Source organism: Amblyomma maculatum, chromosome 11, assembly GCF_055883805.1.
Source record: "Amblyomma maculatum isolate TAMU_Amacu chromosome 11, ASM5588380v1, whole genome shotgun sequence".
NCBI lineage: Eukaryota > Metazoa > Arthropoda > Arachnida > Ixodida > Ixodidae > Amblyomma > Amblyomma maculatum.
Genome location: NC_139354.1, coordinates 88,553,722 through 88,571,007, shown reverse-complemented (window position 1 = coordinate 88,571,007; position 17,286 = coordinate 88,553,722). Strand labels below are relative to the sequence as shown.

Sequence of the window (17,286 nt, the reverse complement as noted above, 5' to 3'; positions counted from 1 at the left end):
CACTACGCACATATTTACAAGTCACCACCCGTAGGCCAGATCGTAGCATTTGAGATTGCATCCCATGCTACGTGGCAAGGGTGCTAGCTGTTAATTGGATTTAAGGCTTGTATCAAAGCAGCAGCGAAAGATACTTTCAGGAAAGCCAATGCCCGTCATTAGATGTATAATTCTCTTTCTGGTACACTATAAAAGCAGAGTTACACAAAAAAAATTAGGGTACTGCATGACAAACTATGCATCGAAAGTTGGCTTTCCCGCATGACTGACGCTTTGCATTGAAAACAAGCCTGCCAGACCAAGGGAAATGTTTTGCAATGTAGGTACTGCCAACAGGTGGCCGACACTCAATCGACGCAGCTCCATGAGCGAACAATAATCATGGGAGGGCGTTGAGGCAACAGAGTGGGAGTTTGATGTATCCATTGTTCCACTGAACAGCAGTCCGATAAAGGCGAACATCGTTGTACATTATGCATAAGATTTTCAAGACTAATTCCGGAAGTTCAAAATAGGCAATAATTCTATATATCTGAGTTCAATATTCAGCGTATATGGATAGTGGAACCGGTAGCGGTTGCTGAAGAAACCTTTGTGGAAATTGCAAATTTGAGACTCGACATTGATAAATGCACAATCACCTGCCAACAAGATGAGTTCAAAAGATGTAGTAGGAAATTTTTTATGCGTAGCAGCCATAGAAGTACGTAAAATGCAAGCGGAGACTAAAAAGCAGTTTTTTAGAACGCAATGACGATAACGGTCGACAGCTCTTACTGGCCGATTCGAGATGGTGCCATAATCCATAGGCACCCAAAACTAGTCTCTTGAAACAAATTTTCCCAAGTGGTACAAAGAGCTCCAACTTGAACAGCACAATCAACACAGAGAAGATTGGCTATGCTGCTGCCAGCTTAGGTTCGTTCACGTTCCATGTGCACGTTTGTCTGGTAGAAATATACAAGTGGTGAATACATAATTGCGCAACTATTAATCTGATAGCCTCAAAGGTCCTGCTCACTAGAAAACCCAGCATTACTGTAGATGTAGAATTAAGACTTTTCTGAAAGGGTTTGTGACGTAGTCATGCCGTTGCATGTAGCTATATCTCAACGAAAAATGGGTGGTCACGTGGTGAACAGAACCGCTGATTCTTGAACTGAGAATCAGAAATTCTGCCCCTATGCCACAAAGACGTTTGTTTGAAAGGAAACAACATGTGCTGGCAACGAGCTTGTCAATGTCTGCAAAAGGGTGCACTGGAGAATCCCCACGCGATTGCAGGGTCCCTTTAACGCTACTGTATCACACTCTCTGAAGGTTAACTTAAGTACTCCCGAAGTTTCTGATTTTATATTCTGCAGCAAAGCTAGCTCATTCACATTCACTTCAGTTTTAAAAATGTACTACATGCATGTATGTATTTTCACGCCTCCTCCACTCTGTGACTGCTTGCACAACTTGACCAGTCTGATTGCAAGAAAAACTGTGCATGCTTGAACATAAACCTGGCACCTTCCTGAGGCCCACAACCCAGGAAATACTTGGTTCATCTCGCACGATGACAGTTGAGCACCTGTTAATGCTCGCCAGACATAACCAAATAAGAATCCACACACAAATAAGAGTACATTCTGTAAAAGCATGTTATTACAATGACTAGTAAAGTACAATGAAACAAAAAGAAAGCACATACTAATCTAAATGCCATCATTTGCTTGCATCACGAAGCTGCATTTCAAAACAGGACTGGTCAACTATTGTGACCTATCACGCCACCTGCAACTTCGACAGTAAAAAGAAAAAATAAAGGAAGACAGCAACACATCTCTTCACCGGTCCAGCTGACAAAAGTGAGGGCAAGTTCTGTCAACCAGTGCTAGCTGCATTTCTAGCCCTCCGTGAACTCTGCAGTGAGCTAGTGAAAGACTAAGCCGTGCTGTAAAATTATGCCGAATTTCTGAAGAGGATGTACTATTCACACAGCAGTGGAACCATGCATCATTGCTGGCAGACAAAAACCTCTTTTTCCATTTGCACCTGACATTTCTTTACAAATGCAATGCCAAGTCATGCTGTCAGCCACAATAAAAGAAAAGATCAGCGCCGACAAAGATTAGTGCTCACGAACTGGGTTTCCACAAGGGAGCCGTAATGAGGGTATAGATTAGTTGTCACATGTAAGAGCTCAATGAACATGCATGAATAAATAATAAGCCTTGAAATATCCTTCCTCTGTTAGGCCTTTGAGACTCGGCTCCATATGGATACAAGTACACAATGTGTGGCTACACGAGAAGGCAGGCCTTTTCCAAACAGGACTTCAGGTATGAAAACAGGAGTTTGAGACCTTGTTTGTAAGCCTGAGATGAAGATGTGTTTGGGAATCTGTGATATAAGCCCCATTTGGCGTAATACACTATAAGCAAAGAATATACACTCTACAAAGTTAGAAATAATAAAGAAGAGATTACGAATATCGTATATTCACTAATAGTATTTGCATATTCAGTAGTCGTCCTTAGCCTGGAATGTGAGGTCTTAGAAATGCACTACGAGCGAAAAAAGCTTATAGATCTTGAAATAAGGAACTCTCGTTGAATGCTGCCACACGACGACAGAATTTTGTTAAAAAATTGCATCCCATTTCTTTGCCTAAAGTCTGTGCATTGCAGAATAGATGCTAGTGCATTCTAAGGCAACTCACAAACAAAGCTACGGTCAAACCCACAAACAACAATATTGAAGTGCCACAAAAATATCATTGTTATAAGCAATTATTGCTAAAAACCCGTTTATGCTGGAAAGAAAAAAAAGAAACAAATAAAGCAGGACGAATTCAAGAAAACCTAATTACGGCAAAGTAGGTTACACGTTTCACTTATCTGCAGGCAGAAAACCGCAATCAGTCACCTTCGACTGCGTCCCAACAATCTTGTTGACGTCTCTCTGCAAGGTGTCCGATTGCTGCACGTAGCTGAATGAGATTTTTAGCAAAAACTAATTTCCACGGGGTCTAGACCATTCATGGAGCCTAGCGATACGATTTGAGTGGCGCGGCCACTACTCAAACCACATCACAAAGTCCCAAGTCTTTCTTTTTTCTTTTAGGGTTGGCGCTGAGTGACCAGACTGAATCGTTATAACTGAGAAATGTATATACACAATTAGTATATACAGTTTATTTCACCATCGTAAAGCTCGCAGTGCCACGGTCGTCCATTGGTATATCTGATATAATGTTCAAAGCAGACAAGATAGACGCTTGGGCATGTTGGTTAGACATTATTGGTGCAGCGCATACAACGAGGACAAGAGGTCTGTGTCTCCTCTCGGCCTCGTCGTATGCGCTGCACCGACAATGTTCAAAGTGGTATTGCTATAAGTGAGTTTGACTGTAATTGCAATCTCAGTTGTGTCCAGGGATTACTGGACTGCCCTTAACGCTTCCGTTCAAAGCTTTCAGCTACATTACATTATGTGGCCGAATCTTTCCAATCTTTAACAATTCAGTGGAATATGTGCACTGGAAAGAAATTCATAGGCGCCGTGTGACAGTCATCCTAACCAGCTGCTTGTGAAGTGTTTAAGAAGCATTTCAGGAATCCGAAGTCACAATATACTATAGAGTGGCAGGAATGGCTTCTCTATGGTGGACTAGTAGGTCTGTTAGCGAAAAGAACATGGCACACATATTAACTAGAAGTAGTTAAAAATGAAGCCACAAGTCTTTCGTGGCCGAAAGGCCTCTTGGGCAGATAAAACCCTGCAATCTGCTGTATCAATGTGTACTTCTTACTGTGTTAACTAGCAGCAAACTATCTCTTTTCTGAAGCCACTGTCAATACACTAGAACTACATAAAAAAAGTGGCTCCAACATCCGTGCTTTCAAGCTGGCCAGTCATAACCATTATGTTAACCCCTACTTGAATCAGGTATGGGTACTTGTGTAGTCTTATTGCAAGCTTGCTAAGGCTCAAATTCCGCAAAGAGGTAGTACTTAGCAGTGAGTCTTTTTGCATGCAGTAACTACTCAATTTAAACTCAACTTGAAATGTACGGTTTGTCACAATGCACACGTTGGTCTCATTAGCCCCAGGTGCATTAAAAGTTAACAAGGCTCCTTCTAATTACAGTGCCATGTCACTGGAACAATTGTCTGGCCTTGTTTGAGTTTTATTTAATTGACAGCTGACTATGCCACGCACAAGTAATTGAACAGCTGCAACGGGTTATAATGCCTGCGGTAATATCCCAGGAGGCACGAACAGTTGGCCAAATATTGGTCCTATGTTGGGCCCGCTATTGCCAGTACAGTACCAATATTAGGCTAAAAGTTTTTGCTGCCTGGGATGTGATCCATACTTTGGTTTTCCTGCAAAGGAACTCTCTAAGAGTCAGCAGAGTCAAGCCCAGAGCAATTCGCTTCACCTCGCTGCAGACAATGGCCCAATGACAAGCGTTAGAAAAAAAAAAAATGCGCTTAACCAAAACCCAACCCAAAATAAACCACCGGGTAAAAACGCACCATAATGGAGCCATCACTTAGTGGCCAGAATTTTTTGCACAAGCTCATTATAAAAATAGAGCATTCTTCGGAGGTAGAGATGTATGCAGTCGGCAACGGACAACTGTCAAAGGATGAACTCCTATATATCCACGTACGCTTTTGCATGTGACACAATTAAAAATGTGAAAACAAACTCTGCACTTGGCCCCTTGTAAGCAATCTTCTCAAATCCATAAGTCCCTAATTTCAACCTTCCGAGAATCCCAACATGGCAAAGAAAGACGTTCACAATGGCTTCAATGTCGACAGCACAAACATATTATGCCGCACCCAATCGTCGACATCGACAAAGAAAACACGGGAAGATTCGTCTCTCAATAATAGTCCACTCTCTGAAGGCACAGCTCCCTTTGAGAGAGACTGAGGAAGACGGTCGTCGGAAGGCGGCCACCTTGGTGGAGAGTGAAGCGGCCATCCTCCAGTCTGCTGCAACGCCAAGGGAGAGGGAAGAATGGTAGGCTCACGTAGGTGGGGCACACGTGACCCTGGGACGATGCGTCACAGCAGGTCACAAACAGGTGGCACGTCCTCCCACTGCGATGGCAAAATAAAAAAAAGAGGAGAAAAAAAAAAAAAACGGCAGCAGAAACAAGCATTCGAGGTCAATCCAGGCCACGAAAGACTCTGCAACGCAAGTGTCAAAAAGGAACGACCGTGCGGTGCCACGCTGTCTAGGCACCAAATAGCAAGGCTGCCACCAGTGCAAAGGTAGATTATGAGTGGCATTTTTCAGTATGGTTGACCTAGTTGCTTAACAGAGTGTAGACATCAAGATTTAACTGCAGGTTTTACCATAATGACATATTCACCCACAGCTGGTAAATAATTCATAACTGAATTACTCCCCTCATGATGCTTCAGTTTTGGTTCTAAACGCTGAACTACAGGTCACATGGGCAAGAAATAAAAATGCAATCACTGCTTGTTCACTGCATGCCGGACAGGCTGGCTTTAGCATTGTAAAAATAATAAAGTTATGAAGCAGCGATTATTTATAGTGTTTATTTGCTTTTGCCCACTTGCCCTTTATCGACCTTTGACGTCATAGTGGTCATTTGGCTGGTGAAACGAAAAAAACAGCACAAGAGGAGAAATTCAATTATCAATGATTCGCTACATCTACATAGCTACATTTTGTTAAAGAAGTCCGAAAGAAGTTGCTGTAGGAAGGTTCTTTGTGTAGGCTAGCTAGGGAGATGTTCCCACTCATACCAGTAAACAGGATCACAAGACGATCACATCTGGTTTCACCGCCAGTTTCGCGTCTTCTTCATGGCCAATGTGTGCGTTTACACGTACAACCCATTTTTTTTGCACCTGCCAGCAGTAAGCATGTGACTGCCACACAGCCAAGTGCCCAAATCTCCCAGGAAAGGAGGTCAGTGTACCTGCTTTCCTTTTCGTTCCTGCGTGTCCCCACAATGGCAGAGTGAAGAACGTGTCGCTGCAGTGCGTGCGGAAAGCAGGAATAGGCTCTTTGGATGTGAAAGAGATGACACGAAGTTATCACGGGTGGCCGAAGAATGGAGAACAAATAGACGCTCGCGTTTTGGGACGACGCAAGCGTAAACTTCAGTTGGTTATGAAGCATACACGTGAGCTTGAGAGATCTTCAAATCCACGCATACAGTCGTGCCTCGTTAATATGGACACTTTGGTTTCTGACCAAAACTGTCCATAAAGTGAGTCATCTGTAATAACGAATCATGAATAAAAACGAAAAGGAACTTATTGCAAAAAAAGAATTGTAATTAATGACTGCTTTTGTAGATAATGGTGTGCACTGGACTCAAAATTTCACAGAACACCGGCAATTTTGAGCGCATTATCCTTATCATTGTTGTCTTCGAAAAATTGTAGTGCAGTATGAAGCGACTCGCGTACCATGACATGCGTGATGGTAGGCTTTGTGTTGGTTGAACTTTCGAGCACGAACTCCTCACTGGCTGATGAATCAGCGTCTGATTCTCTACTCACCGCCACTTCCAAAATGGCCTCGTCACTGAGCAAAGTAGCCGCTAAGTAGCTGCTTGAGATTCTCCTGAGACGAGGAAACAGCTGAGCTGTCGATACTAGTCCCTCGCAGCTTGGATTGACTGAGATGGCTTTTGCCGCTTGTATTCCCAGATTTCTTCGCGCCTACATTCAGCTCCGTTCTTTTGCGTTTAACTCCCGCCATGCCAGAGGCCAGACTCAAGTTGAGGGCTACAGGTTCCTGATGCTGTGCAATTTTTTGCCTAGTTAACCTTTCTGCCTTTTCGTTCTTCTGATTCTTTCTTTTGTTTTTTTTTTGCCTTGTATTGCTTCTGTAAGGAAGCAAGGGAGTCAAGTTAGCAAGCTGCTATGCAGAGGGCTATCGAACATCCCATCTTCTTGGCGCCGTTTTTATGTGTTCCCATAAAACAAACACTGTAAGCTGAAGTACAGTTTAGAACGACGGCTAGCCGACAATGAAGAGCTCAGACCTTGTCAAGGCCGCATCGTTGACTTAAAGCGAAGCCAGCGTGCGAACTGCTTGAGGTGCAAAATGTGACTGTTCGGCAGTGCAACAGGGACGAAAACCAGGAGCAAGAGAGGGAAGCGCATCCAGGACAGGACGCCCGGTTTCGGTTGCATGCTTGTACATCGCCTTTCTTTGTGAGTGTGTCTTAACTCTCGCCGAAAAGCGTTAACTGCTTCCTGAAACACATACTGTGCTTTGGGAAAAAAGACTTCAGTTCCCGCCGCCACTGTAGGCACTTTTCTTTCTTCCTGTATATTCTTGTACCTTGTTTTTTGATGCAAAAATAAACTTTCAACTTTAACTTCCTGTCATTTCTTTCTTAAACTTTTACTGGCCTCTCTGTTCACATTCATCAGAATTTATTGCAACCACATGTGGCTGTTTTCCCAACTGTGGCAACACTGCCACTGCACCCAGAAGTCTCCTGGTTTCCCCCTTTCGGGGTCTTTCTTACGCTGACCCTCAGTTTGCTGTGTACGTTCTGCTCCCCCACTCTGAAACGGCGACACGCCTGCTTTGGTTCTTTCCAACCCCACAGGACTCGTTCAGGCATCCGGTCGTATCGGCTGTCACGTAGGTTCACGGGCGGTGTGCCCTTCTTTAATTGCGTTTGGACTCCTCTGCTTTTTTTCAAGCACTGTCCACATTACAGAGACCAAAATAAATGGGCCCAAGTGGGCCGTGTGCATTCTTCCCCTGTCCATTGTTCAGACAGCGAGTTTCCAGATTAACGAGGCATAAATACACTGAAAAAGTTTCATCCCCAGAAAAACTGTCCATAATTCGGGTCGTCCATATTAACGGCGGTCATATTAAAAGGGTACGACTGTACACTTTAAAATTTTTCATTCGGCACCGTATCCGTGGAATTTTGGTCACATTGTTGCTGTGCTCTCAGACTGTCGCATCTGTCAACTACACAGTATGGTCGCAGAATTGTGGTTTATTCAGCTCCGACACCGTGAACCCCAAGCACCCTCGTTTTGCTGTGTGCGGCAGAGCCGCATCAGGGAACAGGCGATCCTGGTGGTTGAGGCGACGCCTGACTGTAGCCCTTCGCCCGCCGTTAGGCATGCATATATCAGCTAGCTGAATGTTTTTCTTGTGCCTTTAACGTTAATAACAGTTTCGCTGCATGTCGCTGATTTGAATTCACTACACAATGGGTTTAGCACAAAAGCAGCATTTGGCATCCGTGCTACACCTTCATTGTGAAAAATAAGCACTCGCATGAAAGGCATGACAATTATGCCTTGTGGGTCGGCGTACATACGACTCACACAGGGAAGATTTTCTCTTTAATGAATCAAGTGAGAGATGACAGTAGTTCTTAAGGTACCTATCATGCATAAGGTACTCCTACAATATTTCTCAGCAGTTTCCAAAGCACGTCCGCCTTTCTAATGTGCAACAAAATGAGACCACACGCGCGCGCTCCTGGTCCACACACTAACGATGTGCATGTATTAATGTGCGTGCACGTACAGAGGAGTTGGTATCCGCAGCTACACTTGAGAAGGTCCTCAACACCACCGTAAAATAAACAGAGACAACGGGCATGGCAAACGAAATAGCAAATCCGAGCTCAATGAGCACAGTAACAAAGCAAACATCTGTGCTTGTAAATGGCGAGAGCAGATACGTTGTCACACGTACACAAATTAAGTAAACAGAGAGAGTTAAAAAAAAAAAAAAAAGGGGTGTCAGAGGTGAAGCGTACTGTGGACCAACTGAAACGAGCACCTGCACTCAAGATCGAACAAAACGTCACACGAATCACTGTGGTCCTTCTAGTCCACGTCAAAATGGCTGCACAAGCTTCCGACTTGCATATTACCTCTCCGTTGTCTGCTAGCTGTCCGAGCGCAGCCAGCAAAGAATCGTCCTGGCGAGTCTGGCAGCCATTCGCGCAGCCCGAAACTGTGCAGCCAGAGAAAAACGAACATGTTCTGGCAGGAACTATAAGTGGCCGGAATGACCTGAGAAAGATAACGAACGGCTGGCTCCGCACTCGAGCGACCTGTGGGCTGCCAGTCGTAGATAATCGAAGAACCCCAGTGTGCAGCAGCTTTCCTTCTAGGTGTGCGAGTGGTGCCTTGGCCTATTTCGCCTCAACCCTTCCGTGGATGCAACTTGCAACTTCATGGGTGGGGGGACATGGGATGCATACAAATGACAGCCATGCACAGTTGGGTCGAAGAGTCACCCACCCTGCTGCTGTCCACAGTGTGACTCCATCACAAGTGCACGGTTCTTTGCACTATGAGTAAATAGGAGTGTCTATGCCATTTTTTTCTTGTGTCACATCATACCTTCCTGGTACAGGCTTCTCTGAGGGATTGAAGTGCTCTAGGAGCCATATTGCTATAGCATGTATGATTAGTTGAAAGGGTATTCCTGCTTTGACTAATCACCCCATTCTGCATGCAGCCACCAACTGTAGTGTACTAGTATCTCCTCTACAAGCAAAAAAAAAAATATGGTTTACAGGAAAAGGAAGGTGCAGTATCTGTTGAATTTTTTTCTGTCAACACCTGAACCGTGCTATAAGGGAAGGGAGGCCGGTGGGAGACATAGTGGAGAGAGGAAAGAGGTGCTGTAGTGGAGGGCTCTGGACTAATTTCAACCACCAGGGGATCTTATACGTGCACTGACATTGCACAGCATACAGGTGCCTATCTGCTATGCCTCTACTGAAATGCAGCTGCCGGAGGTCGCATTCGAACTTGGGCACTCTGGTACAGAAGTTAGGCACCTTAACCACTGTGCCACCGAGCATGTAGCCAGTAGCTAGTGTCTCCTCTGCTTTCATCAGCTTTGTCTACAGTTTAGAATTTTAAATAAAAAACAAGTAGGACACAGCATTTGCTTGGGCACTCTGCATATCACGAACCGCTTCTGTCCTTGTTTCTTTGGTGCTAGTCAACAGATGCGACAAAGCAGTGCAGAAAAGTGAAAGCATCCCGAAACGCTGCCATCATTATTCACTTCTTCCCGATAGCATCATTAATCACTTCTTCACGCACCTACTGATGAGTGCAGGAGTGGGAAAAAGAAAAATAACTGTCGGTGCTGCAAAGTAAAAGGTGCAATCCCAAAATGCTTTGCACTGAGCAGCCTAGTCCTCTCTCGCATTGCACAGTTGCCTCTATTGAAACCGTTCCACGATTACGTACTTTGCGGCTCAAAGCTAACGACTAGAAGGTCCTCACACTGGAAGTGGATAGAGTTTGGTGCTGAAGAAATTTTGCCCCATCTGAAATGCCCCGAGTCAATAGACTTCACACGTCTCTTTTAAGGTCTTTCTTTTTCTTTTCCCGACATTCTGAACCTCTAGAAAACCTCTGGAAAGTGCCCTTTTCAAGTACACACACCACAGCGGAAACACTCACTTCTTGGAAGTGGCAAAATTTGCGGCGTCCTGCAGCAGCGCGAAGAGGCGGGCCACGGTCTGGTCCCCGGTGTCCGTCTGAAGAGGAACAACAAAGGGGGAAAACAACAATCGACACTCGCTTACAAGTTGATAAAAAGAAAAAAGGAAAAGGATACCGCCCGACACAGACATAGAGCCCCGCTCTAACCAAGCCGTACGAAAGTGAGACTGCGTGGCCTAGCAGTGGCGTGACTGACCCAGGATACCAAAGCCACAGGTGAATTTGATTCCCCATCTCAAAAGTGCAGCCTAAGTTGGCAACACCTATCACTGCCTATCGCCACCCAGCCATGCCACCTGACAACTACCACCTTCCCGAGTGATGCTCGTGAGCAGGACTGGACAGACAAGCAAACGAGCATTGGCAAAGCGTGGAAGCATGCTTCGAAACGTTCCTGCAAGTAAAGCAAGGAAGTGCCATCTGACAAGCACGGAGCAAGTCCAGCGGACTCGCGGAAGATCTTGAGCCACCACGGCAGAATAACAGAGCACTTAAGCTGTCACTGGTGCCACCGAACTCACTTGGCCAACACCCGCAATATCGGAGCCCACATGTGAAAGCCTTCTAACGTAGTACTACCATGAAGGACAAAAGTCCCTGCAACATGCAAACGGCAACCAAAGCACACAGCTTTCTTATCAGCGAGTATTTTCATGCCACGCCTTTGAATGCAAATGTTGGACTAGAGTTCTTTTATGAGTGCTACAAAACTAAGGCGATTATTCATTGCGGTAGATTACTGTGTGCTAATGAGTTGATGAAGGCAATCATATCCAAAGTACAGTGGAAGAGGCTGGCATTTTTACATGTCGCAGAAAAGCTATCGTAATCAAAGGCGGTTTAAAGCTGATCTTCCCAATTTGTCCTTGCAGGAGGCTGGCACTTTTACATGTCGCAGAAAAGCTATCGTAATCAAAGGCGGTTTAAAGCTGATCTTCCCAATTTATCCTTGCAGCTGCTCGAATCCCGCTCAAGGCCAGGTGTTCATTTTCAGCACTGCTCTTCCTGCAACTTCATGGTGCTGATGGCGATGACGGACTAATTTTCGTGACACGAATGCCCCTTCATCAAAATGCTCGAGAACACTCCTTTGTTTTTTTCTCTCGCTTTTTCTAAAATGGTAAGGTTTCCCTGAAAGCATAAGACATGTACGGAAGCTACTAGCACCTCTAACAAGGGTTGCTGTCAGGCTAGTTGGCTAGTCTTTTCAGAAAAAAAAATAAGGTACTGTCCTAACAACACTATTAGGACGCTCATTTTTTCCAATTTATATACAGTCTCATTTGGTTGGGGGAAGGGAAGCGGGGAGGCTGGCAAGGAGAACTCTGCTTACTGGGGCACAAAATTAATAATAATTGGTTCACAGGAAGGGAAAGGCGCAGTATCTGTCGCACTTGTTATGCGGACACCTGAACCGCCCCATAAGGGAAGGAAGGAAGGTGGGAGGGAAAATGGAAAGAGAAAGAGGAGCCGTAGTGGAGGGCTACGAAGTAATTTCGACCACCTGGAGATCTTTAACGTATGCTGACATTGCACAGCACATGGACCCTAAAATTAATTTTAAAATTGGAGGGCAGGTCCCTATTCCTGCGGGGACACACCCATTGCGCTAGTGGAGATACGATTGAACCTTAAGGCAGGGTGAAACACAAGACGAAATGGAAGAAACAAGAGACAACATGTCTCTTGTCGTCTTCCCGAGACTTCGCCTCGTGCTGCTTTAAGATAAATCCTTCCCAACTCGCCCAGTTTTCTGTTTTCGTTGAGATAGACGCACCTCCGCGGCCTCCTGTATGTACGTCTCCAGACCGTGCAGCACGAGGACATTGGGGAGCACCGGGAGCTGCTGGAACTTGACGAGGTAGTTGAAGAGCGAGCTGAGGTCGCCCATGTACCTGCACAAGAGAGTTTCTTATTGAACGCAGAGACAAAAAGAAAGGGAGGGGGAGGCACAAAAGGAATTCACCACGGCAGAGACAAAGGAGAGCCATGTGTTAACTTGTAACGTGCACCCTAGAAGAAGAATATAATCACCTCATGCAAAGGTCACATATATTTTACACATACCAATGTTAAAAATTCTAACAAGTGGCTGCAACAAAAACAAAAATACTCACTGGTAATTCACACCGCAAACCTGATTAACAGGCTTTCTTTGGACCAGTGTTGCCTATTTAGGTGGATAAGAGACTTTTTCTTTTCTGTACACGAATGGCAAGCTGCATTCGAAAAGGCAAAAGAAGGGCACCAACAAAAACAATTTGATTTTCACATTGTCTCTCGCACGCATAGTAATAAATTTGTTGTTGCCCACAAAATAAAACAATACTGATTTCCTGAATGTCGATTAGTACTTGCATTTGCAAGCTTTGATCTTTCAGAGAAGGCAAACCAGTACGACATTGCAGCCTAGTGGTGATGTGTTCAATTTTCACCACACTCTCTTCAAGAACAGCTACTTCTCACAACACATTATCAGCTGCACTCTCTACTGACTTCATTTTCTACCGACTGCACACTCTGCATCACCAGAAAAACAAAGTCTGCCATCTCCATGGCAACATACAGGGGCATCAATAAGCTTCAGCAGAGGATATGAGATGGGGTGTGCTCGCGGCTGTTCAGTCAAGTCTCTCCCAGGACCCTCGTAGCTAGCGGACGCCCAATGTGTGCTAAGCGAACTCATATGCCTCGAAACACTAAACAGGCTCATGCCACAGAGAGCAAAAGTTGGAAACCTCAGAAACGACAGGCAAGTGGTACTTAACGGACTCCTCAATCTCAAACAATGAGGAAGAAGAACTAGCCCTAAATGCTTTCACCTCCATCGCTCTTAAGGGTTCTTATTAAGTACTTCCTTTTTATCCACAGTGACACATACATAAAACGCCATTCTTGCAGAAGAGCAGCAACTAAGGATGGCACCGCATTGAGACACCACAGTGTTGTAAAACAACACATTTAAGTATAGATTACATTTATTAATTGATTCGTGCCCTCAATCAAATGAAGGTGAACTGAATGACAGACAACAAAGGTGTATCAGATGATCGAGCACCTAGGGCGGATGAAGTCAGCCATGTCATGGCTGAAAGTGGGCATGTTGCGGACGTGGTAGGCCGTCTCGATTGCATTGCACCCGACAATGGCCACATACTCGCCAGCTTCGGCAGATGTGACAGCAAGCTGCAGTGCCAAGGAGTCCAAGCACCTGGAACATAGCATGCGTGAATTCCTTGTAGCACTTGACACTTATACCTATTCACCCCATGAGGCTATCAGATATGCAGAGTCACCAAAAGTGATGTGAAAAAAAACCAAAAACAAAGAAAGCTACATAAGCGGTGCTGAGTCATTCAGAACAGCAAACAAGCACACAAGCCCAGCTGCCAAGGAACCTGAATTCTTGTCTTCAAAAGCTTACCAGTTGTTGAACAAAGCTTGTAGGCTGCTATTTTATATTAAGAGTTAGACTTTCAGCTCCTAGTTCGTAAAAATTCAGTAGACTCGTTTGGTGCTTATTCCAGAATGCAGCTTGTAGATTTTTGCAAATAGTACATTTTGGCCTGATATCCATCTTATCTTTTTTTCTTTTGCAGAATTATATTTCCCTGTGCAATCAGAAGTGACATAGCGCATACGGTGGCAGATTTTTTTATGTGCGCTACCCACACAGCAGTAATTACTACATGTATGCTCGTATTAAAGCTGCCCCTGCAGAAGAAAGTCATAGAGTTGTAACAAAAATAAATATGCTGAAGCTAATTAAATGATGAGGCTACAAAACAATAATGTTAATTGAAGTTTAGTTCTTAAAAGCTGATTACATCTGAATGAGTGCATCATACATAATGTGGTCCGCATGCAGGTGGCAGTGATGTTACCGCTTCGGACGCCAGGATATGACATTTTATGGGCCATTCATGCATTCAACTTCACGGTTTTGTTAAATTTAAATTGGCTTACAGGAAAAGAAAGGAGCAGTATTTATTTATCACACTTTTTCAGTGGACACCTGATATTGTCAATGTATTTACTTGCAGTGCCATGAAAAAAAAAAAAAAAAGCCCTCAGCTGACAGAGTTTGTCCAGGATCCTTATTCCGAGTTTGCGACGTTTTCAGGAGTGTCATTATCTCCCTGACCACAAGTCATCTGACTGGTGGAGACACCGAAACCTGCAGCTCCACTTCTGATTCTGGTGTTTCCACCAATGAGTTGACTCGAGGTCAGGGAGATACGATGCTTCTGAAAACGATGCAAAATTGGAACAAGGACCAAGGAAGTGAAGCCTGCCACAGCGGCGAGTCCAAGCTTGACAATCAATGCCTTAAAACTCACAACTAAAAAAAGCTAAAGTCCACAGATATACCACTGCCTACTGCATTCCTCAGCCCAGCACTTTTTTAACTTTACCCTGCAGCATACTTTAAGTGCTACTGTATGGGCAGTTGGTTATGACAAGCATGTCAGATATATAGTTATCTTTTCTTGGTCAAAACTGAGTTTCAAGAAATGAATTCGGCAAACTTTTATCGGCGCTTTTTGGACTCCCAGGTGAAAAGTTTCAGTTGGGAAGGTCGCTGTTGGTCCAACAGTGACCTTGCTGGTTTCAGCTGGGCCAGCTGGTCCCAACAGCAACACTAGCTGGTTTCCAACTGGGTTAGTTGAGAATCTGCTGGTTTCAGCTGGGCCAGTTGGTCCCAACAGGTACACTAGCGGTTTTGAACTGGGCCAGCTGGTCTCGGCAGGAGTTGGCCAGTTGGTCCCAACAGCATCGATCTGCTGGTTTTTGCTGGAGGTATTTGGTCCTCGCAAGTGTTGTTTTTGTTCTGGGCTTGATGGTACCAATAGCATTGTTGGTTTTAGTTTTAGTAACAGTTTACACAGGTACATGTAAAAGGAGTCATTTTGTTAGCACTCAAGAATTTTTTTTTTTTTTGCTCTGAATGCATCTACGGCAAAATTGAATTTTGTAAAGCCACAAAATGCACACTTGTTCACTACTGAGAAGTCAATGCTGCTGCTTCAACCTGTAATTTACCGATGCGTTTTTTTTTTTTCATTAACTACTATTACCATGGAGAAAGCAAGGTTGCAAATTGACACCGTTGACATGAGCTTCTTGCTGCCGATAATCATTCACTGCGTGTGCAACAAAGGTGTTCTGCGTTTGTCTCCGAAAAAAAAAAAAAAAAAAGAAAGAAAGAAAGGAAAAAAAAAAAAGGATTTTTCTCCATGCTGGTAGCAGGTCACCCGTCACCATGAGAGCATGATGAGGTGTATCAGCCTCTAATTCATGAACGCTTAATAGCAAGTATGTACTACGTAGACGTTGAGCCTGTAAGTCGATCGTGAACGCTCCATTGCAAGTACGTATAGACGCTGAATACCTCATCGTCTTCCGAAGACCGTGTTCCGACATACGTTGGAGTTTTAGCCCTGGGACGTTAGAGGATCAAGTGATTAACTGCAATAGTAGCACTTTATTTCTAGTCAGTCGCATAAGCCGGCAGGGACAAGGAGCCAAAACATACTCACGCAGGATCGTCGCCGAGAATGAAAGTTTCGTTCGAGTCGAGACACACCCTTGCCTTGGAGTCGTCTTGCGAAAACGGGAAAATTCGCTTCAAGCTCATCGCACAGCATCACAGGTACAAATCCTTCAAGAGCACAGTGACTGCTGTTGCAGCGGTCAAATTACGTCATGCATAGCGGTTGTTTGTTGCAGCCCGCCGCGCGTCTTATTTCATAGTAAACATAAACATGAAAAAGCAAGCAATCCACTCCAATGGCTGAAGTGCCGGTTTCGACCGGCGGCGGCGTGGCAGTCGTTTTCAGTCTTTCAGTCGACAGCGGCTATCGACGGCGGCGGCGACATATAGAAACTGAAACCAAAACGAACGTTGACCAAAACCAAAACTGCAAAAAGCTGTTTCGCTGTGTCCCTCTTTCAGAATGTTACTTCGTTGAAATTTTGGGCTTTTCGCGCAAAACGACTGAGAGAACTCGAAAAAAAAAAAAATCTAGGCCGACGGCGATTCTAAGCCGACCTCAAAAGTTGAAGACGCAATTTTTCCTTGCCACTTTCCATCGAATAAAAATAATTTTTTTTTTCTGAAGCGGATGCGAATATTTTAATTAGCTGCAATATTTATAGTAGTAGAATTCAAACTCACTAATTTCCTTGTCTCCTCATCGGTATATTCAATGGAATAAGCCCGGAATACTAAAATTGAAATGCAATCTACCGAAGTAAAATTATTTCTAAAAAAGAATCAATCAATTGTGGAACTGTTTTATAATACAAGGGAGATATATAGTTTCATTTAGTTTTTTTATGTGTATAGCTGAATTGCAGTATGAAGCACCACACAGCGCACGTACGCATAATTATCTCTCTCTCTCTATCACACACACACACACACACACACACACACACACACACACACACACACACACACACACACACACACACACACACACACACACACACACACACACACACACACACACACACACACACACACACACACACACACACACACACACACACACACACACACACACACACACACACACACACACACACACACACACACACACACACACACACACACACACACACACACACACACACACACACACACACACACACACACACACACACACACACACACACACACACACACACACACACACACACACACACACACACACACACACACACACACACACACACACACACACACACACACACACACACACACACACACACA

General features: G+C 44.5%; 1 protein-coding gene across 1 annotated transcript; it reads right to left on the bottom strand.

Annotated features, from left to right (window-relative positions):
* Window positions 1–1,628: 1,628 nt before the first annotated feature.
* LOC146174342 (uncharacterized) lies at window positions 1,629–16,324 on the bottom strand. Its single transcript, XM_084585682.1, has 5 exons — window positions 16,049–16,324; window positions 13,567–13,719; window positions 12,286–12,403; window positions 10,467–10,543; window positions 1,629–5,105 (listed from the first exon to the last, which is right to left on the bottom strand). Exons 1-5 carry the CDS (start codon window positions 16,144–16,146, stop codon window positions 4,886–4,888), a joined length of 666 nt encoding a protein of 221 aa, XP_084441808.1. The 5' UTR covers window positions 16,147–16,324; the 3' UTR covers window positions 1,629–4,885.
* Between the last annotated feature and the right edge of the window lie 962 nt (window positions 16,325–17,286).